Genomic DNA, 23,896 nt, shown 5'->3' with positions numbered 1-23,896 from the left:
TTGAGCTCCAATATTATATTTCCTCTAGCTAGCTGTTGCACATTTTGACTGTTCAACTTTTTTCCAAGTTTCTAGTACATAATATCAAGTCTAGTGCACCAGCAAAACAGGTGCTTGAATTAATTATCGTAGCACTAGTTAGACCAAAATTCCCAGTTAGGTGCTGCTGCTATTCCCAGTCCATCTTAGTTCATCTTATAATAGAGCAAGATTTTGGAGTGGGTACGCAGTAATACTAGGCAACAGAGGACAGAAATTGTTGTTTAATTTATAGCACTAACATATCAGTAAGTCATTTCATATAGCAAGTTTTGGGCGACATCTTCACTATCATTAAGTAACCTCAGAGCAACATGCTTTTAACATAAATAATCCATTAATATGGTGGATACATCGTGCATTTTGCATCCAGTCTTAGATGAATCTTGTATTTTTATTTGTTCCAACTAAAAAAACGTCTTGGGGGCAAAATCTTTAATTTTATTAATAAATGTCTTTTAGAGGGAAAAATACTCTCTCCAAGTGTGCATAAATTTTTAGGATAATTTGCTGTTTTAGAAAACGTTTATTTTGCCTAGTCTTTTTTATTTTTAATTTGATGGTAAGTTGGTAACCTTGTACATATAAATATTATAATCCAATTTTCAAATGAAAATAAATTCTACATTGGAAAACGAAAGTGTAGAGTCGCCAATCAAATATATCACCGCATTGCGGGCTTGCAGCACCTGTTTTTATGGTTTCATAATGACAATAAGTAAAACGTTTAGTAACTAATATCTGTTTTAGGGTGTTACAGAAATGATAAACACTGAATACATTCCAGACCCATTTCCTTGTTTAACCCAATTTTCAATTGGAACTTCCCAGCACTGTACAAGTCCAATATGACTTGTTACTTGTCATAGTCTGAAAATTTTACTGAGAACTATGAGAAGCTTCAAACCAAGTATGTATATTCGTCTTAGCTTCAGTTACACCCTGATTATTACTGATATTTCCTCCCTTAAGGAATTTAGAATACCAGTATGCAGAGAGCTTAGGGTATCGCTTCAAATCTGGGTCCTTGAAATCTACAAAGTAGAGGCCATAGCTTGATTTATTTCCGCCAAACAATTCGTACAAGTCCAAGAAAGACCAGTGAAAAACCCTCTAGTATTAGATCCATTCCTGCCAATGTTTATGAAATTTTAGACAAGGAAATCATATATTACATGTATACTAAAATGACAGAATTCCTGTTATACAATTTTACCTCACAGCATCGAAGCGTACTTCCAATGTAACCATTCAAATATTTAATCCTTGATGTGTCGCTCAAGGACGTGTTGTGAAATGTCCTCTGACCTATCAACAGAATGTGGCTATCACATTTAGCATCAGAAACTACTAAAAATAACTATGGTTTTAATTCTGTAAAGAGAAGACAGTATTGATGTCATTGCATGTATTTTCTAGATATATATATAGCTCAAAAACTAACGCCCAACATTACAATACATGGCTCAAATAGTTTTTGTCGTGCTGCTTTATATGTGAAATATATCTTGTTATGAGACAATGAATGCTTTCCATTTGCCTAATTCATTTGAGACCGAGTACCCACAATTTTTTGCCAGGAGAGCAAATGCATATTTTGATGATATGAACGGATGCGCTACTAATTAGCACGGTTCAACTTTTTTTTTGTCCATTAGCAAATGCATAAATTTGATAAATTCCAAGACCAAAAATTAAATTGTTGTTAAGAGTTATTGATGTTAATCTCTCTTGGTACACTGAAACTAATTTTTGGCTACTATATAGTTATATGAATAACATGTTGAAAGACTTCTTAATCGTTATTCAGTGTCCTGAACTAAATCAGTATATATATAACTGGTTCACCTGGTTTTCAGGCTGTGGCTGCTTAGTTTGAGATTTCAATATTTATGAGACAATATAGAACTTTGGCAGTTGAAATTGGTCAGAGAAAATGATGGCACTAGTTCTAGATTATACACTTCATCAAAACAGAAATTATGGATGGGATATGATTAACTGGCAATTTCATCCTCAATGAGAAGTCATAACTCTTGGATTAATGGCAAGTTTCTTGTAGTTCATATGGAATTTGTGTCTCAGAGGCTGTCTGTGGAGCTGCTCTTGGGACAAGTTGTTTGAAGGTTTAAAGGGTATTGTAATTCGTGAATCTGTGTGTATTTCATTGGAGCATTTTGGATCAGTGGATATACTCTGTGTTCTACTATTTTATTCAACACTATAGTTTCTTATCTGTGAAAAAAAGAAAAAGAAGGATAGAAAGAAAGAAAAGAGTTCTCACCATTTTCATGAATGAACATTGGAGGATTTCCATATTTCTGCTTGAAATACTCCAGCACTCCTTGCATGCCCGATGGAGTAATGGGGAACTGAATTAATTCACACTAGTCAATACAGGTTATACAGGGACTCTGGATCTAAGTATGCTTACAGGTGTCTTTTTCATTATTACCTCACCGGCAGGCACTTCATCCCAGTTAACTGCAGACATTGAAAAGTAAAAATAAACATAAAACAAAACAAGGAAGCTAGGAAGCATATTATAATTTTTTCAAAAAAAAAAAAGGCCACATTTGTAGCTGATAGTCAATGAAACACTACCACCTCTACAAAGACCACGCGCACTTTGCTCTGGTCGCAGTCACCTCACTATCCATTTGTCCTGGATAAGCAGCTAGCCCCGAAGGGTGATTTCCCATAGAGCCGTAACTAGCTACTAGACACCAAAGGCTTTGATACCAGCCTCTTAAGACCAAATAACTACACGAGGGAAAACTCCGTAGATGATACTAGCGAGTTTCAAACCAGTAACCTCCCTCGTGTAGCTGAGAAATATCAATATAATGTTTCTGTCGCTATTACGCAATGCTTTAGAAGAGCTACAGTTTTAGCATTATTTCAAAATCTAAAAACAAAGCATATTGTTCAAGTTTGTCAAACTGCTAAAAGTATTGATCCTCCGCTTGCAAGGATGTCTCAGCCAGGAAGTAATGGCTTGAAGATTTTTTACACCGAAATTATTGAGTAAGTAAACAAGTATCAGTACCACATATGAGCAGGTGAACTAAATGAACGTCAGACATATAAGTGTTGCAGCCATGTCTGCAATGACGTCTCTCCTATCAGAATTGAGACTGTCTGTGTTATCTTTGACGCAATGTGTTGTAGTGGTTTAACCCAATGAAGTCATAAGAACTCTTAACTTGACGAGACTCATATCGAAAGTGAAAGAAGGAAGTCTCGATCCGCATTCCTCTTAACAACATCAGGATAGTCTCCAAATACCAAAGGATTGATGAACCTGATGATAAACACTGATAAATTCGTTGATAAAGTTGACCACAGAAAGTCTTAATAGAAGATCAAGCTTGTGGGGGTTCAGCTTACCAACCAACGTAAAAGTCATTGGCTCTTTGAGTAGCCGTAATATCTTCTGTCGTGTTGGTTAGAGGAATGAGCCAGTATGAAAAAAGGTTTAAACCAATAAAACCATGGTGTTTGGCCTACATCAACCAGTTTGTCTCAAACCATGGCCATTAAAACCTCATATTTAAACATGTAGTAAAATATTGCATTTTTGATACCTGATACTTTGTCTTGTACAACCTCACAGCGGATGCGTGCGCTAGCAAGCAATTGTGAGCAACAGTATACGGTTCTGATGTCGAGTTGCCAGATGTGCAGTCAAAGCCAAATGGGGAAGAACAACGCATAGGAGGAGAAAATCCCAAATCATACCCTCCCAATACAAGCACATTGACCTCATTCACGGTAGTCCAATGGGAAACTCTGTCGCCAAATTCTCGAAAGCACACATTTGCATATGCCATAAAATCGTCCCTACACCACACCAAGATACTTCATATTTGCACGGAATCGTAGTTAGTATATGATAAGTATTCATTCTAGTTGAATGTGGTTTGTGGCACAAAACCATAAGAAAATTGCGAAAAATTACACAATTTTCCGGCTCAGCCATCCTCCATACTCATTTTCGAGTGCCTGAGGAAGATCATGATGGAAGAGAGTAACATGTGGTTTAATTCCTGCTCAAATTGCATTAAAGGAGAAATAAGCATATTCGATAGGAAAAATCAAGGAATTAACCAACTAAGCAAAATAAAGTAGTCCGACACCAAGAGAGTAACATTGTTGCTGCTTTTGATGCCACAACTCGAACTTTAATTTTCACACCCACAACAACTCAGTAAATACTGGTTCCTTACCATATTTTGATTTGGACTGGATGATCAGATGATTACGCTAACTTGCACCAGCTGAGATAACGTCTTCATGCTACTTTATTTGACAAACCTCTAGACTTGATAAGTTTATGTGTTTATGTTTTTCTAAATTTGCTCGGTTTCTGATGAAAAAGCATACATTACCATGCCTTACAAGCTCATTGATGAGGTTATTGTAGTACTGCAAACCCTTTGGATTGACAGGACCTCGCCCATCTGCAAAAAAAAAAAACTTTCAGACTAATTATTAATGATTTTTTTTCTCGTTAACGTGAAAACGTGTCATGGCTAGTTATGCTTACTCGGGATAAGCCTCGACCATGAGATGGAGAACCTGTAAGCATCTAGGCCTGTATCTACCATAAGTCGCACATCATCCTGAAAATAAAATGTCATTGAACAAGCTTAAACGAATGTTATAGACCTTGCTCAGTGAAATCAACTCTACATATTGTGCTAATTCTGAGGTGCAACTCTGTTTCAAAAAACTCCCTCTAAATTCGACCAAGTGGGTGATATGTAATATAAAAAAGTGGAAATTTCTACATATGGATTTCTAAAACCAAACAGAATAGCTTCAAGGCAATAAAACGTACTGACCATTCCCAGCTTTCTCAATGTGTGAGATCAATCTTTCATAGGATATGTACGCTTTCAAAAAGTAGAACTAAGATTAGACTAGATAAGAGCGACCTCCTACAATCCTTTTTCCCACTCATCTTGATGTACTTGTATTTGCAACTTACCTACTTAATATCTTTAGAAATCAAATATAGCAAGAAAAGATCAATTGATCATTTTGCATATCCAGTGTATATTTATTATCTTTTACTCATTCTCACACGACAATGAATAAATTCAGATTATCTCAAGATCAGAAAAATAAATGACACCGTTTTTACCACCATCCATTTTTGATTCATTACATTAGTACATACTCGCATTCCATCATGTAAAAGTTATAAGAAGTTAAGAACAGTAATATATACTAGGTGCAATAACACAGACCTTATATTTGTGGTATTCGTCGCAGGCTATGTCTCCATTACCCATAGATTTTTCTGAATTATAGACAAAGCGTCATTGTAATTGTGGAACATTTCAACTGAAACAAAACAAAAGCAACAAACAGAAAGATATTGAAGAAGCAGAAAGCATACTACTGTGAGCAACTGTGTCCCAAATACTTGGAGTCCTTCCATCCTCAGCTGCTGCCCCTTCAACCTGCACTAATAAAGAATTCATTTATACTCATATTCAAATACTAAAAATCAAAAAATGAATTCAGAGAACCTGATAAGCTGAGGTGCCAGAACCAAATACAAAGTGTGGTGGGAAGTCATTTCTGCTATATGTGGGAGTAGTTAACACACCATGACCATTTTCTGCTAGTAAGCTTAGGAGAAAAAGCATTGCTACAAGTAGAACTAGTGTTCTTGGAGAATCAGTAAACAGTACCATCATCTCTTACTAGTTACTTCAGTCTTTCTATCTATGATATTTATGAGCAATTCAAAAAAAAAAATGGGCTGCACTAGATAGAAACAGAGCAAGAGAAAGAGACTTGTGGAAGCTTGAAACAAGTACGTGTGTTGAACGTTTTGTTTTCTTGTCACTAATAAATACGTGTTTGTTTTTGGTGGTTCCACGCTTCCAGCTTTGTAAATAATCGCTGTGTTACAAAAATCATGACACTGGCCATTTCCTGAGTCCCGTTTCCTTCACAGTACTAGACTACTAGGGAACACAATTTTCAAAACTACCCCAAATATCATTTGATATGAAAATATATATGGAAATAGTGGATATTAGAAATGGGTACTTATGTTCAATTCCTCATCCCAAATCCTGCACGCACATATAACACGTTTGTTGAACCTATTAGAGTTTTAGGTTTTTGTAATGGAATTGTTTGTTTCGGTTTGAGCAATGTTTTGTCATTGTTTAATCCGGTTACTAGAGAGGTTAAGCATGTGGAGTTTGGGGGCAAAAAATTGGAATATTTCACCATATAATTGGGTTTTTCCCAAATATTTTTGCCCCTAATTCTATTTCAATTTTAATTTCACCATAAATCCTAAAGTCCTATGTAAATTTAAATTTGTATTTCATAAGACTTACGGCGAAATTAAAATTGAAAATATAAATTATAAGTAAAAAATAATAACGTCAGTCGGTTTGAGACTTATGGTGAAATGAAAAATCAAGGTGGAATTATTACGAAATTATTATTGGGTTTTTGTCCTTGGGCTGTAATCTTTGCATTTCATAAGCATTCTACTAATCTAAACTATCTTAAAAATCCAAACTCTCATCTATAGTACGGCAACAGTTGAATAATATATTTTTTATATACCTCGTCACTTTTTATAACGTTTTTGCCCCTGTATCTTCTATTTATTTAAGGGATATAATCATCTTCCTATCTCACCTACTTCGATTTAGCTTCTCCTTCTCCGTCCCCGTCCCCATCCTCATTTAGTATTACCTTTCTATGTTTTAAGCAAAACGCACAACGTGCATGCATCAATCTAGTTTTGGTTATGACTCTGCTACTGATTATTACATTTTGGTCATTTGAAAGTATCATATTACTATGACTCTTTTGTGATGGTTTACTCTCTAAACGAGGGCTCATCCTCAAAAATCACAGGCATTCCCTAAACAATCTCAAGATCATCTGAGTTGGCAATTTTTTCGAATGGAGTTCTTTATTGGATTGGACTTTCTGAAATTGTATGTGGTACACGTATTATTTCTTTTCATGTTTGGAACAAAGTTTTTCGAGAGGTTCAAGGACCTTCTGATGAGAGTTCATATGCTTTTAAAACTTGGGTTAACTAGTATTATCTCCTAGATGAGCCAATTAGGATTTTTCGGTTGACCGTCTTTTTTTTGGTGTGTACTTGGAAGGAAGACCCTAAAAGAGTTAACACTAACTAACCCTTAAAACTTTTGGTGAGCTGGGAGGACAACTTGCTATCTTTTGCATGTATGGTCCTTCTTATGGGTTATGGGTCTTGAACAAGGACTCTTCTTGGTCTAAAATATGTGTGTTTAAAGCATCTGATCACATATATGTGGCCAAAACTTCGTGCCTTTGGAACAGATAAGACGCCATTATGTTTTGCTGAGAATGGTCAAATTCTATTCAAGGACAAGAATGATCTTCTTTTGTATGACCCGAAACAGGATACATACCTTGATATTCCGAGTATACGGGATCCGTCGTCTCTTACTATAGTGGCTTATGTTGCCAGCCTTACCCCTGAAATCTGGTGTTTATGTTAGAAATTTATTCAGCTACAGGAGAATAAATTTCTAACATAATTTCTTACTACATAGTACTTACTATAGTCGATCGATGGTAGTCGATCATATTCTTTTACTATAATATCTTACTATAGTTCAATTCATAGGTATGCAGCCATTTTTTATCATAATCTTTTACTGTTTTGGTTGTATGCATGCTCACCCGCACCCTTTACTAGGGATTTCATTGGATAACTTAAGAACTGGTTTTGACTCTTTCCATGTAACAGAATTGGTAATAGACTAATGCATAAATCTATAGTACGTGCTGTTCTGGTCTTCTAGCCTTAGTATGAAATGTGGTCTGTCATCCCACCACTGCTTGACACCCTTAGGTATGGTTCCTCCATGTCTTGTACAAGCATCCACAGCAAAATTTGATGTTTCCGGCCATGTACTAGAAAGGTTGATCAATTCAGCTTTGGTTTTAAGTTCTTTTACCTCCCAGTGCACTTTATTTGATAGAAAAGCTTTAATGGCAGCTACTGAGTCTGATTAAATCCAAATTGTGGTCCATCCCATCTAAATTGCTCTTTTTAGACCCTCCACTATAGTTTTTTCTTCTCTTCAGAGTTCAGAAGGCATCATGAGTTCATCATAACTGGTGCAACTGTATGTGTGTCTTGTGTTCTTGTCTGCTTGCCTTCAAAAAGGCACTTCCAGTTCTATTACATTAAATACGTTAGCACCTCTGGAAACTAGAGATTGGTAAATGCTAATGAATGAACTTGTCATAAAAGGTACAGTTTGTCACGCTGAAGATTGTTTGCAGAAGGCTAGAAGCATATATACGACGACGAAAGGCTCTTTGAACGATCCTAACATGTTACTGTTCAGACTTTGTATTGGATTGGCCTAATGTTATCAATGGGGTATGATGTTTTTGGTCTTATTAAGTTGGGGAGTCCGTCAGATCTCATTGTATTTCCTTTACCTTGTAACATGTTCTAGTGAGGATCTAACTGACTCACTTACGAACTGTACTTTCTGTGCATTGCACTCCCTCCCTCCCAGTGAGGATTAACTCATTAAAAAACCCCATTAAGGCGTAGATCTCAATTCGTTGGGTCTGGTTTCTATTTTGGCTTTGCTTCCTACAGCTTTTGTGAGAGCATAAATGCTGGCTTTTAGTTCCATACAGACCAAAAATAGCTGCACAATACCATACTTGAACAGGAGAATGGCAAGCAAAAGATAAACCGTAAACCAGAGCCTGATAGATGAAACAGGACAGTACGATCAGAGTGTCAGTAGTGCTGGAGGTCTGGTAGGAGTCTCCTAGCTGTAGAGGACGGGGCTCCTCGAACTGTTTCTAAATTTTCTCCATGCTTAGACTTAATTATTTATCACCTGTTGACCACATTAACACCTGATTAGTGAGGCACATAGAGAGCTTCTTTGTCTCGCATCAATTAACCCAAAGTTACATATTTATACTAACCTAAAACATGATAATAGAAACTCCTAGATATGGATGTCTACACTTATAGAAACGTGGGACTTTACATATAGGACATATTCTAATACATATTTATACTAACCTAAAACATGAGAATAGAAATTCCTAGATATGGATGTCTACACTTATAGAAACGTGGGGGGTTCGAGCCCCAAACCTCTAGTATCATCATCCAAAAGTTTTACCAACTTTGCTAGTTGGCACCTGCTAAGAAACCGATTCACCCACTACTACTACTACTAAACTTGACTTTACGCTGCTCCACTCCACTAAACCCGCATAGGGCTCACCTCTGAGGCTCTGACTAATTTTCTGATGCCATTCCTTTAATTGAAATGGGAAGGAGGTACAGTTTAGTGGTATTGAATACAAGACACGCAATGCACTTCACTAGCCAAAGCTTTGAGGCTTGGATCTAAGCACACACTTACAAGCAATACATTTACAGATCCATAACTTGATAATCGAATAGTATAAACAAAACACTGTATTCAAACTTCAAAGGTGTTCCAACTGTACTGTACTGAACTTTACATATAAAGCTTGATGAGGGTGAGGGAGAAGCTCACCTATACAAGCTAAGTCAAAAGAGAGGTAGAAAGGGTAGTAAAAAGAGCCACAATACATGCCGAGTTATACGAGAAATGGCCCAACCCTAATCAAGTAATCAATGATCAGCCTAACAAAGTAATATGTTATTATCTTGAGAGGTCCAGAGCCGTAAGAGTGCCTTCATATGGCGAATAGCATTCTCCTCCAAAGCAAGCCGTCTATAAAAATTGCTTCTTTCCTAGTCCCCATATGGTTGTAACGGAGTAAGGGCCAAATGAGATTCAAAGCTGTAGTTGGGAGATCCATCTTAGACATTCACTATCTGGTTGTGAACCCATGGAAGTCGGGAATGCATTTCAAACCTTTGGGAAAAGAAGAAGACAGTGAAGCATAAGGCTGCCTGCAGTTTCTTCCTGAAAGCTGCAAAACAAAGGGAGGGGACCTCTGTGCCTCTGATTCTTAGTTGCTCTCTTTGTCAGGATTTTCCCTTGAAGCACAAGTATATTACTAGTGAGTAACAAAGAATTGAACTTATGTGTCAACCTCCGTCAATCCTACTTGATAAAGAGATTGCCATGGACTCTGTATCAACATTTTTCATTATTGAGCTAGCTCGCTCATTGATAGAAAACATACCTATAACTATGATGCTGGGAAGGTTTTGTATTCAGGACTTGGTTCTTAGTGAACAAGGCCAAGTCCTTATTTTTCCCCTTTTACAAGGTAGTATAGATATCCTAGAAATTTTTATATTGAAGCCCTAAATTATAAAGCATTGTTCTGGTCATTGCCCAGAAATCAACTGTAAGCTTTGCTTCTCTTTCTGTCAGAGTATCAGTATTTGTGTATCTCCTCCTATTTCTGTGTCTAGCCACCTTCAGATTTGTATTCAGTTAAACTAGCTAATCAGTTGACATAGATTTTGGTATTATTTGGCCAAAGGCCCACAAGGTTCTTCCCCAATACGATCTAATTTTGATTTTCATTTGGATCTCAATACAATCCAAAATTTCACTAGCTTCACAAGAAAGATCTTTTGGCAATATTGTATCTGATTTTCAACAATGTAGTTAAGTCCAGATCACTAAGTATTTCCCACGTTTCATTATCTCATCCTTTGACCTGAACTGGAACTACCAAACCTTGTAGTGCAGTAAAGTATCCCTTTCTAAAATCAACCTAAGCTTCAAAGTACACTAGTATTAGATCTCGCGAGTTTTTATGTCGTTCATGCATAATTTGGTACAATCCATCCATTAGTCCTCAAATACATGAGGAAGTAAGAGATTGCAGAACCTGTCTCGATTCAACGACTATAGACAGGAATCCAATATCCTTCTTCGACGTGTTGATTCATTTGATCTTATTATTTTACCGTTACTCTTTCCATGTTATTGACTTGAGACTCAACTACGTACCTAAGGTTGAGAGATTACTATATTCTCTCAAAGGAACTCCTCATCTAGGTTGTAATTCTCTACTATCATTGTTTCTTAAGAACTTTACAGCATACCCACCAAAAGAAATTCAAAAAAAGCAGAAAATAAGAAATTCAAGCAGATATACTAGATAAAGAATCGAATTTAAAGCACAACCAACCATAAGCATTCAATATCTCAAATAAAAAAATACATAGAGGAAATCAATAGTTCAATTGACACAACATTAGCCAAACCCGAAAATGAACACACGAACAGATTATATCAACAATACGAAAAAAAATGCATATAAAAAAGAAGAGAAATTACTTCATACTCAAGAGTACATAGGCCTATCAGTCCAAGCCCCAGAAACATGTCCATTCTCGCAAACATAAGCTCGAACAACTGGTTCCCCGTCATCATGGAACCCGAACACACGCTTCAAACAAAAGGCGGAATGAAGATCCCAAGTCTCCTTACAATTACAAAATGCGCAATCCAATGATATCTTACTTCGATTCCCATCATTAATCGTTCTCCAAACTTGAGATTTCTTAAAATTCTTAAAAACACCTCTAAACAGCTTATAACTCCTCTTCTCTTCAGTATGAACACAACCAGGCCAATCACATATATATAAACAATCACCTCTAAATCGACTAGCCAATAACTTATTCCCTGGTTCTCGATTTAAATTCCATACCCCAGTTGCTAAATGTGTCTGAATTGATCTAGTACATTTCTTTCTCTTCTTATTACTAATAGAAAAATCACCAACCTTGACAACAACTCCACTAAGTTCTTCATCTCCTAAAACAGGTTGTACTACTTCTTCTTTCATTTCAGAAACATCATAAACAGTATCAAAATATAAATCATCATACAAAGACCATGTAGTAGTATTACAAGGGGTTATAGTATTAGTTACCAAGTTACATTCTTGATGACTAGTAGATGGAACTTGATCAAAATGAGACAAGTCCACTTGCTCACTTTGTTGAAAATTCTCATCTGGGCCAAGATCACGTTCAAGTCCAAAATCAGAATTTTCTAACAAAACTCCTGCATGATGAAGACCTGGACAACAAACAGAAAGCTTAAAAAGAGATACCCAACCACCTGGTGGTTCTAAAGAAGATGAAGAATGAAGAAGGTCGGAAGTGATTGAAGGAATGGTTTTTAAGCATTTAGTTTTAATACAAATGGTTTTGATCAAATATGAAAACTTTGTGCATACACATGCAAGACTAGACCAACTTTTTGGGTCGTCTTCAAGGTTGAAGAGTATGTTTAGGATTATATCATCTGTTAAGATGAAGATTAAAGCGGTTGAAGACATGGTTTGTTGAGGAAGGAAGGAGTGGAGAAATGATGAAGAAAGACAAATGGATGGAACTCTTTTTTTTTTTTTTGACTTATTTTATTCTGTCTATATTCAGTTTACCAGATATTCCGCGGGGAATTTTATTAACGTTAATTCTGCCGGGGCTTGAGTGCATGATTATCAACTTATAGTATTATAACCACAAGCCACATTGTAATTTTTTTTTGGTAAAAACATTGTAAATTTTATTGCTTTGTCTATTGTCTATTGTCTATTGTCTAATGTGGTGTGTGGAGGAAGTTGATTTTAGACTAGTTTGGGGCGCTAGAAAGGACACGACGAAAGACGAATCCTTCGTCCATGTCCACACAAAAATGAATGGTAATTGAGCTCTTTGAACTAAACAGACACCAGGTTGCATGCAGCATGTGACCATGTGCTTTTCACCTATCCGTGTCTCCCTAGTCCTCATACAGTCATACTATTCTCTTATATATCTCCAGAATACTAGGCTTTCCTTACGAGTTACGACTCTGTGTTATGGCCTTGTGGGGTTAACAACTTAACACCACCAATTGGCCAGGTTAGAGCATTGCCAGTAAATCTTCTGCAATCCATTTATGCAAGCGCAAATTAAAGGTAGGCTCACTAAGCCACTTGCTAGATATCTTCCAGGATATTCTTAATTCTTAATGTTTATTGGTCACTCAGGAATAGGAATCAACACCAGCCACGTAGTTTTGTAGGAAAGAGTTTTTCTCGTGTGCCAAGCTTGCGTGCAAACCGCACAGTAACAAAGACCTACAGAACGTGAAGCAGGAAGTAGTAGCCGACAAGTCTGAAAAGTTTTTTTAGATAAATTTGACATTGCAAGCTTGTGTGGACACATTGAAGTCGACATTAGCTGAAAGCAAACTATACCACTCTGATTCTCTGAGCCTCTGAGGATCATCAATATTTTCAGGTCAAGGTGGCATAAGGAGAAAAGGAGGGAAGAATCGGTAAATGTATGTCCAGTAGCAATACAGCTGACCTGTTTTTCCAATATATACACACCCATCAAAGTATATTTGCCCATCCACCAATGGTAAGAAAAAGCACCAAAAAAATGGTACCTTTGAGAAGACAACCGCCATGAGAAAATTACCCATATGTTTCAAAAGGGCATATCAAGAAAATTACCCATTAAATTATAACTGCTAAGCCTTAAATTGCATAGCTTCAGGAAATAGATGAAGTCACAACTTTATTGCTATTCCTAAACACCAAATTAAGAAGCCAAAAATCTGACTTCCAATATGTTATTAATATTCAACATGTCATAAAATAAAATGGCAAAACCTCGTCCATAACCTAAATAACCTAAAATGAAGTAACAGTGACACCGTCTGTGAAAATATTCATCTGACATACTGGGCGAATAACTTGTCCATAACCGACAGCCTCTAGTCAGAAGATTGACTGCATTGATTTCACCTGCCAACAAAAATCCAATCATCAGAAACTTTTTGTTTTCGGATATGTAAACCTGATAAAGAATGATTAGACAAACAAAAATTGGAAGAAAGCAGTCGAGACTATATTGGTTTGAACAAAATTATAATTATTGTAGGAAAAAGAGACCGTGATAGGCTTCTGCTCCGACTTGGGCTCCGCCCTGCTTAGGCTCCTACTGCTCACACTGGGGCTCCGCTTTTTTTGAACTTTTTGCTGACATGCTTGTGGCGAGGCTGCAGAATGCTAAGCCCTTTTAGGACAAAAAAAGTAGGAAAGCTTTACAACATTTCAATTCTAGCTTGAACACTTACAGATGGCAATGGAGATCTGGATCTTGATTCGGATCTGCAAAAGTTCCAAAAACAACCCAATTCAATATCCACTATGTTTCACTAACACCTTTGATCCAGAAGCCTTGACGCCTCTTCCAAAGACCACAGAGTTACCACATTCAAATGGAAAAAGAAAAGCAATCCCAGTATCATCGTTCAACAGAGAAACCATAGAGAAAACAATCCACTTTTCAAGGCAACAAAACAAACTTCACCCACCAAGTGACTGATAAGCGGGTGATATCCAGTGGAAATAACAAAAAACAATGAACCAATGAATTAGGATAGGTGAATGGCCTCTATCCATTTTTGTGCCATTAAAACCCACATTAACGCAACGTCTATTAGCATGCCCATGTTGAAAATGAAAACAAATATATTTCATTTACTAGCGATTAGTGGTGACCATGATTCCGGTTCAAAAAACACAGCCCAATATATCCTTCACCCCAACCTAGCTGCATGTCCAGGCCCTGGGCACAACCTATAAGAATAACATATTATTTAATGTTTCAAAGCTGCCCACTTACGTAACAGCATACCTACTGACTAAATGAGTCGCTGGGTAGTTGCATATTCCATCAAGATCTTAACATGCAATCCCCACATCACGCCAAAACGCCAATCTAGAAAAACAAACAAGGCAACCTTCATAAACATTGGATGAGAAATGGGCGACCAAGTTCTTTCTCAATCACCACCTCCATCCGTTTTTAAGAAACGAATCATGAGGTAGAGCAAGTGCACTACATTCAAAAGGGGGCATTGTTGCAATGCAACTTAGATATTAACTCCTCAAATAATTGAACTGAGCTTAAAATTGAGGAGTAAATTCTGGTGGGACAAGGGATTAGAACTAGAAATAATGCCCATATGCAACAGAGCAACTTCACACATGGGACATGTCCTTCAAGAACTTTTATAATTCATGAAAAGGGAAAAAACACAGAAGGTGAAGGAAGAATTTTAAGGTGCATTTGTTCAGTTGCAGTTAACCATCACACACACACAGAGACTTTATTTCAGGTTAAATCCCCCTCCAAAACACATAATATGAAATAATCACCTACCATGCCAGAGATAACTATGTCTAGAAAATAAAAAGCGAAGCAAGCGAGAAACAAATGGTGTCAATCTTGCAAAATTAAGCTCCACAAGAATCAAATACTTAACGATGGCAAATCTAGATCAAATGAATGAACCTTGTTCAAGTGAAGATATCAATCTAACTTTTCAATGGCAGAAACAGCTATCTGTTTTATGAAGATCTAAATTGCAAGAGGCTGAGTAAAGGATGATGTGGGAATGGATCCTAGTCAAGTACACGGAGATACTTTACTAATTGAAAAGTAAGAACTCAGCAGGCCTTGCCCCTCGAATAATAACTTAGAAATAATATATACATATATATATACCAAAAGTAATTTTCAAGCTCAATTAAAAATCTACGTCAGAAATCCTCTCTCTTTTATATTACTAGTAATAACATCTCGGACTTCTAAATCAAATACAACACAGGAGAAAAGAGTTCTAATAGCAACTCGAAAATTCAAAATAAGATACAACTTATAAAACAGAAATGCTTCCCCTATTAATACAGGTTTTAAAAAACGGGTCACTAATGTAGGACCTATGACAGGTTTATTAAAAATGGATCACTCATTTAGGGATTACTATATAGCTAGCTAGATACAAAAACAAAAACATCTACCCTTCCAAGGAAGGTATCGTTACACTCAGTACGAGTTATCTCCCAAACCTACCCATGTCCCTATTGACATCTAAGCAATTGAGTATGAGAAATATTCTTTCGGGGCACCACAGTCATTCCAGTAGCACATTTGATGGGATGGGATTCTGCTTTTATCCCATATTGAGAATAAAGGAAAACACAAATTAATTTTCAAGTAGGTTCCGCGCCAGAAGATATTGGAGTTACAAAGAAGGGAGAGATATTGTAGAATTAATTGTGGTTCTCCAGACCATGGCCTGAGTGCACATACCCACTCCATTAATAAATGTGATAGCATCTATTCTTGACACTAAAATTTCTATTTAGCTGTTGACTCTTCTCAGATACAGAAGAGTAGTGTGCCCATGAATCTTTATTTAGTTACATGGGGTGTTTCTCGCCACCGAGATCTACACTGTGGAAGTAAAGACCAATAGTGCAGGATTTGAGATGGGAAGTAAAATCGCTGGAGGTTGTTGGATGGTTGGGGACTTGGGGTATTGGGATCAACACCAATGCTCCATATTGTATAGACTAGTCACGCTCTTAGTCACACAAACCGTGGGAAGTGCCTACCGCCCCGCTCTAAAACCTCACTCTCGGGTTTAAGTGCCAATCCCTCATAAAACCCCCGCCTGAGATTTTTAAAACCGCCAGCTCTGAGATTTTCAAAACCCGGCCTCAATTTTTTGCAACCAAGGCCTCCTCAAATCTCAACGAAAAATCGCCTTTTCCTTCAACAAAAAAATTGAGAACTACCTTAGAACTTATTTTAGGTCTATCTACAAGAAGTTTCAGTTGAAAGGATTAGTATTTGGGTCGAGATGATAAAAAAAATCAAGCTTGACGGTGTGTGTTCACTGGTTTACATGACTTCGCACTATGTTTTTGGCAAAACAAAGAGAGGAAGGAGAGAAGAGAGTGGAGTTGGATATTCTATATTAAAAAAAAAATAATAAAGAACTAAAGATAATGAGTTGGTAGTAATCTGACTAAGAAATTTCATATGTTTATTTTCTTTTTCTATTTTTGTAACTATATTTCGCTTTCATTTTGAATATATAAGCTTTACTTTGTTTGAATAATTTTTTTTACTACTTCGCTTTTACAAATATGTGTATTATTTATATATTATATACGCTTCCTCAAGGCTCAAACACGAGGTTCTCAAGTTAGGCACTCTTACGCTCCCGCTTCCGCTCTCGCTCTCGCTCCCGCTCAGCGTTCTGGTGACTAAGGTCACGTTCACGTATTTCACACGTACTTGATGCTGAACACCATCAAAAGTAGTAAAATGTAATTTGATATTCACTTTTTTTTTCCTTGTTGTTCCCTTTTTCTATCCTATAAGGCTATAAGTAATAAGTTATTTTGGTAAATCTCTTAATAAACTATTTAAATAGCTGGGTAGTATCTAACTTCATAATCTATCAATAATTACTATTGATTATGGATCACACGCACCCACACGCACGCACAAACACACAGATATGTGTGTGTGTGTGTGTGTGTGTGTGTGTGTGTGTGTGTGTGTGTGTGTGAAAAACAAATTAAAACTATGTCAAGAATACTAATGATGGTATATTTTGCTTATTAGTAGTAAATACTATACTAAACTATGGTAAAAGTTAGACCCAAGTATGGTAATCACACTTCACATGTGTATTTAGTCATTTCTTTCGTGAGCCACACCAACTTTCCTTATTGGTATTAAAATAGTTGATTTAGTATACAAACATTGACCAATTTTACTGTTCAGATAGGTATAGATTCTTTCATACAAACAAGATTTCAGTACCAGACAGCTAACTGGAGTGACGTTTGTGGTCAAAAATCCTGAAGACATTAAACAGTTATCTAAGGTTGCCGGTTGCATTAAATGTTCGGAAGAACAGGCTAGTTTAACCCTATGTATTTGATCTACATCCCATTCCTAGCTGTAGAAAGTGATGCAACCCTAATTTAAAGTCATCCTATTCCTAGCTATAGAATGTGATGGAGATTCTACATTTGAGTCGTACACTTTTAGCTGAGGTTCGCCCTCAGTCAAAAAAGTATGTGTTACTAATAAGTGGTGGGAGGGGAGAGGAGGTGTAAAGCTTTTATACATCTTCTACATTTTTAATTAGGTAAAGTAGTAAACACGCCTACTTGAAAACCACACGGTTAAACACTAGGAAGAAATCATTATCGTCAAAATTATTTATGACACCAAGTTATGAACAAAGCATCATATGAATCTAAAATGGAGATAAACAGTCAAACAAGAATATGTACCTGGCTCGGGTTCTGACACTGAGGGAGAACGAGATGAAACAGACCTCGATCGAGATCTAGACAAAGCACGATTAGATTTTATGCTTTGGAGAATAGCTGCAAAAGAATTTTGCAAATGATCAAAACCATAATAACCAAAAAGGAATTTTAGCTTATCGGGCCAAAAAAAATAAGAATAGAACCTCTGACTCCTGCTACTTAATTATAGCTACTTACTGTAACTAGGGCTTCTGCTTCTCGAATATGAACGACTATGGGTAGGGCTCCTTGAATAGCTCCGCCTTGACTCATATTCCCTGACCTGCCATAAGAACTCGTTAAATGACCCTCAAGCAAATATACAGCATACTAGCATAACAAAAACATAAATGAAAATAAATGATGAATGAAGTAAACACAACATATTATACCCGTATATAACCTCGAGAAAATGCATTACGAAACTCAGAGTCGTCAAGCTTGTGAACCTGTACAAAAGAAAAAAAATGAAAATTATTTTAAAAAAGTACATCTCTTACAATCTGCTGAATAACACCCCTCTTCCCCCCACCCCAAAATTACTACTTAATTATTCAGCTATATCAACTTACTGCATATCGCATGTCCTCATAGTTGGTATAGTCCACAACCCCGGTGGTACCTGTAAAAGAACAATAAAATTAATAAATTTGCACTGAATAAGAATAATAAATTATTTGGTTGAGACCCCATGATGGGAAGGTCAAATCCTAACAAGGACATATTTAGCCTACACCTGATCTCATAGCAAAGTTGTGCAAAAATTAAGATGATAAACAAATTATATTGCAAGATCATATCAGGTTCGTACATTCATTGCCCACAGAGCAATGTGATATTCTGTAATACCAATTAAGAACCTACCAACAGCCATATCAAGGTAAATAGATTACCCAAACTTCAATAGAATAAGGATAAGATCGGGAACACCGCCAATCAGGGATGGACCCACGTATTGCTGAAGGCATTTATTTAAATACCCCCAAGTTTTACAAAAATAAAATCAACCTGTTGTCAATAGGCAATAGCCCACTCAACTCTCAAGGTAATTCATACTGTTATAAAAACTTGGTACCTGACCAAGTATTGATTTCAGTCACTTAGCCCATTATCAATTTCAAACATTTGGCCCACTACCATATTACTAAAAGTGAATGCTTATATTCACTCAACGAGAGTGTGGTTGCGATCTGTTATCAAAAATAGCTAAAACACCATAATTCCGGATGAATAATCCTTTTCCAGTTAGAACACGAAATGTCATCATGCAATTGAACTAAGGAAGACCTGTTTTTAGAACTGAACTAAGGAAGACCTATTTTTAGAATGATATACTCGTATGATACACAAATTTTACATGTTACTTACAACTAACAAATTTGCAAGGTATTGCCATCACCAATTATTTTTATTTAAAAAGCTTTATAAGATTCAAAAGAGTTGCAATACTTGACCCAGTATTGATTTCAGTCACTTAGCCCATTATCAATTTCAAACATTTGGCCCACTACCATATTACTAAAAGTGAATCCTTATACTCACTCAATCAAAAATAGCTAAAAACACCATAATTCGATGAATGTTAGAACACTTGTCATCATGCAATCTGTTATCAAAAGATAGCTAAAACACCATAATTCGGATGAATAATCCTTTTCCAGTTAGAACCCATTATCAATTTCAAACATTTGGCCCACTACCATATACTAAAAGTGAAATGTCATCATGCAATTGAACTAAGGAAGACCTGTTTTTAGAACTGAACTAAGGAAGACCTATTTTTAGAATGATATACTCAGTATGATACACAAATTTTACATGTTACTTACAACTAACAAATTTGCAAGGTATTGCCATCACCAATTATTTTTATTTAAAAAGCTTTATAAGATTCAAAAGAGTTGCAAAGCTTTCTACAAATTGTCAATTAGTTTAAAAAGCACACACCATATTACTTGAATCCCCTCAATAGAAATCATGGGTCCATCACTCCGTTATCAAAAAAAAGGAAAAGAATGATGATGAACAAAAGTTTTCCAGTTAGAAACACATAAATGTCATCATGCAATAGACTTGAAGGAAGACCTGTTTTTACATCTCCAACTAAGGAAGACCTATTTCCTGATATATAAAATCATAAACTTCAATGACCAATTTTAACCAATATAACATTTTAATTTGATTCAAAAAGTTGCAAAGAAAAATTGAGTAAATTGCATATGCAGATCATACCTTCAGGTCTTGCCAAAAGTGAAGCAGAAGGAGGCAATCCACTGACCCACACTACACCAGAAACAAAGAAAAGATTCAGTAGAGAAAATGAGTAAATGCATATGCAATAAAAATTGAAGGAGGTAACTGACCACACTTTCCAAAGAAAAGATTACAGCAATAAAAATTGGGATAAAACAGCACTAGGGATATAAACATCAATGTACATGTACAAACACAAACCACTTATAATCAGAACGTCTAGAGATTCCACCACGGCTACCCCCACTACTGTAACTGCTATAGCGGTCAATCGAAGATGATTGCCCTCGCCCACCATGCGCAAGTTCCACCTATAAAGATGTCAAAATATTAAGAGAGACAGACAGACTAATGGACAGGATGCTAAAGGTACTAATCAACACAGTAACAGACATCGACAATGGCATGGATAACTAACCCGAAGACGATGCCCATCAAAGTCATAACCATCAATTTAACCACGAATAGCATCTTCGCATCAATGGAATCTTCAAACTGTCAAGTAAGCAATTAAAATTAATATAGATAGAAGAGGCATGTTTTTGTGTGTGTGAGAGAGTTGGGGGAGGGAAGAAAAAAAATTAACATAAGAATATTAATCATGACAAGATAAAATACAATAAAATGCCCTTAGCTAAAACATACAAAGAACGCCAAACTTACCTCAACAAAGGCATAACCTGGGGGGTCTTGGTGGAATCTTTTTAGATCAATTTCCACAATTGGTCCATACTGCAATTCAAAATCCAAAGACACTATTGTTAGTTAGAATGTAGCATATGTGAATTTGAAACCATACTTTTGTCCTAAATTGTTCATATGCTTTCCAACCATGTCATCCTAAAGCATTGTTTAGGTCCACAATTCCTGGGAAAAAAGTTTCTCAAGAGATTGGGTGTATATTCTAATAAAGAATTTTATTTTTATTGACAAAACTTTTTGAAATTACAGCAACGCCAAGATCAATAGTCAAGGGCTATTTCTCCAGGAACAGTACCGCCAATCCCCAATACACACGCTAAGGGCCACAAAACACACTAAAAAGAACCAGTGAACACAATAATGCAAAAATCAGCACTTACCCTACCTAACCAGGCCACCCTCACCCTTCCAAGTTCCAACACACCTCCATGCTGCCTCTCATGTACATATCCAGTCCTCATCCCACTCCCCTTCTCTTCTCCAGTATATTTTAAGGTCCAGCTTTGCTTTGACATCACGATTCACGTAAACAAACAACAGGGGATAAAGCTTACTTTATCAAAAATTCTTCCTACATGATAATACCTATAAGTAGAGTGTGACATGTGTTGCCCAACTTAAAACACGTCAAAAGATCAAAACCCATCATGTCATTAGATTTCTTTTACCAACCATGGAACATGTCACGCATGCGTACAACGTAAATCTCATAATAATAGTCAATCTGACATGAATAACCTCACTGATTGCTCGTTCTACACGTCACAACAAACACAACGATAACCGAAACTACACTAAAATTCAACAACCAGTTTATTCCCTAACATCGTATACAAAACTAAATAATTTTACATAATCATTACGCAATTACTTCAAAATCCAAACAAATAAATTTACACATAACAATTACCTTGTAAAAGATATCTTCAACTTCTTTTCACGAATATCACCAGGAAGATTACCAACATAAAGAGTCCTGCTCGCTTTGCTACTCATAATTCCTAACAAAAAATAAAAAATAAACAAAATTACAATAAAACCCCTAATTCCCTCATTCCACACACCAAATTCAACCTACCCAGTTTCTAAAACCGACCAAAGATTGAGTCTTTACGATGAAAAAAAAACAATAAACTGTCTTTTTTTAGCTCAAAGAACTTATAATTGAGGTCGAATAACAACTAATTGGGTAACTAATTTACTATATGAACTGGAAAAATCGAAATTTATAGAATTTATGGTTTTGAAATATTACCTTTTGAAGATTCCACGGAGAGAAAGAGAGAAACAAGGAAGAAGCTGTTTGTTGTACGAGGGCTTTGGGTTTTGAAGTTGATATAATTTAGCTGTGAGTTTGTATTTGGTACGGAAAAGTTGCTTCGTATTAAGTAGAGACACTTGTAACAAGTGTCGGCGCTCCATTTGCCATCTATCTTAACAAATAATAATTTAAAAAATAAATAATAAAATACAATACAATACAATACAATACAATACAATACAATCATCAATCTAAACTATTTGTGTATTTTAAATTTGTTTTGAGTATGAGCGCTCCAAATTTTTAGAACTGACTAAAAACAAATAGGATGATGAATTTTAGAGAGCTGGTTGTTCATAAGCTAGAATTATGAAGTTTGTAATTTTATGCGAGTTCAGGCAAAAATGATAAGCTAGAATTATGAAGTTCTCACAAATAAAGTCGCTAAGTTCGGTGTAGAAGCATTTTTATCTCGACACTTTGTTGCAAAATTGAAGCTCTCAAAAGGTCTTAATGTTTAATTATTTTGCAATTGCATTTTTTTTTTTTAGTAATGTTATCTTGACACGTGGCTAAAGGGTTTTTGAGGTTTTTCTTATTAAAAAAAAAGAGCTGACAATGGGATCAAGAAGCCCTCATTTGCCAGTTCAAGCAGGTCCATATGATACCCCCACAAAGTATTGAAATAAAACTTTTATCACTTAGGATTATGTTGAATCTCACATCAAGGTGCACAAATTTGTTATTTATCATTCTTTGATTATGTGTGTTCAGTACTAGGGTTTTATTATAGGTTTTTAGAACAATTCAAAATTGCTATTTTGTATGGCACAGTAACACTCGGTGTTTGTTTGCTAGTGAATGATATAGGTGAAACAATATGGATTTTCAATTGTCGCCTTGTGTCAATAAATCTCTATCTAATTTGATTTCCATTATTACAGACTTCAAACCTACTAAAACAAATGGAGGAATTTATCACACTACCAATATTTTTTTACACAAATTTTAACTCTTTCCCTAAAAGTAACAAAAAATCCTTTGAATATTGGTTTCCATATAATATTCTTCATTTATTTCACCAGTAATATTACAGTTCGCCTCTCCACTTTATTATATTAAGAGTAGTTCTACTCATACTCCCTCAATACGGGACTCCATTTCTTACATAGCATCAAAATACCACCCCTATTATCTATTTCCAAAATTCAAAAAACAACATATAAATAAATTAATACCAAATAACATAACTAATTAAATGTCTAAAATCAAAATAACAAATAAATCTAAATCTTGCCTATGTTTCCACAAGCAAATCAAACAAGACAAATAAAGAAAAATAACCCCTAGCTTCCAAAAAAAAGATGAACTGGGTGCACTTGTGAAACAAATCATTATATTTTTTGACATAATCATTAAAATATTTGTTCAAATCAATAAATAGATAATCATATAAATATTTTTTCTCCG

General features: G+C 35.9%; 1 protein-coding gene, 1 long non-coding RNA gene and 2 pseudogenes across 3 annotated transcripts; all 4 read right to left on the bottom strand.

Moving 5' to 3' along the window:
* Positions 1-682: 682 nt before the first annotated feature.
* On the bottom strand, positions 683-5,884 carry LOC147498870 (beta-glucosidase 11-like; annotated as a pseudogene). The gene is made up of 13 exons (XR_015195620.1): positions 5,580-5,884; positions 5,447-5,510; positions 5,295-5,347; positions 4,589-4,664; positions 4,431-4,502; positions 4,001-4,088; positions 3,627-3,882; positions 3,430-3,545; positions 3,124-3,343; positions 2,495-2,523; positions 2,324-2,411; positions 1,256-1,347; positions 683-1,170 (listed from the first exon to the last, which is right to left on the bottom strand). The product of XR_015195620.1 is annotated as a beta-glucosidase 11-like (transcript).
* Positions 5,885-8,649: 2,765 nt separating this feature from the next.
* LOC147498869 (phytochrome A-associated F-box protein-like) lies at positions 8,650-12,384 on the bottom strand. The gene is made up of 2 exons (XM_086560741.1): positions 11,358-12,384; positions 8,650-8,948 (listed from the first exon to the last, which is right to left on the bottom strand). Exon 1 carries the CDS (start codon positions 12,367-12,369, stop codon positions 11,365-11,367), a length of 1,005 nt encoding a protein of 334 aa, XP_086416867.1. The 5' UTR covers positions 12,370-12,384; the 3' UTR covers positions 8,650-8,948; positions 11,358-11,364.
* A 6,021-nt stretch (positions 12,385-18,405) lies between these two features.
* LOC147498868 (uncharacterized) lies at positions 18,406-19,739 on the bottom strand. Its single transcript, XR_015195621.1, has 3 exons — positions 18,783-19,739; positions 18,603-18,659; positions 18,406-18,493 (listed from the first exon to the last, which is right to left on the bottom strand). It is a non-coding gene; the product is annotated as an uncharacterized LOC147498868 (long non-coding RNA).
* A 446-nt stretch (positions 19,740-20,185) lies between these two features.
* On the bottom strand, positions 20,186-22,162 carry LOC147498867 (serine/arginine-rich splicing factor SR30-like; annotated as a pseudogene).
* Positions 22,163-23,896: the final 1,734 nt, after the last annotated feature.

This window comes from Coptis chinensis, chromosome 5 (genome assembly GCF_015680905.1).
Source record: "Coptis chinensis isolate HL-2020 chromosome 5, ASM1568090v1, whole genome shotgun sequence".
Taxonomy (NCBI): Eukaryota; Viridiplantae; Streptophyta; class Magnoliopsida; order Ranunculales; family Ranunculaceae; genus Coptis; species Coptis chinensis.
Note: the sequence above shows the minus strand (reverse complement) of the source record. Positions and strands in the feature narration are given on the sequence as shown.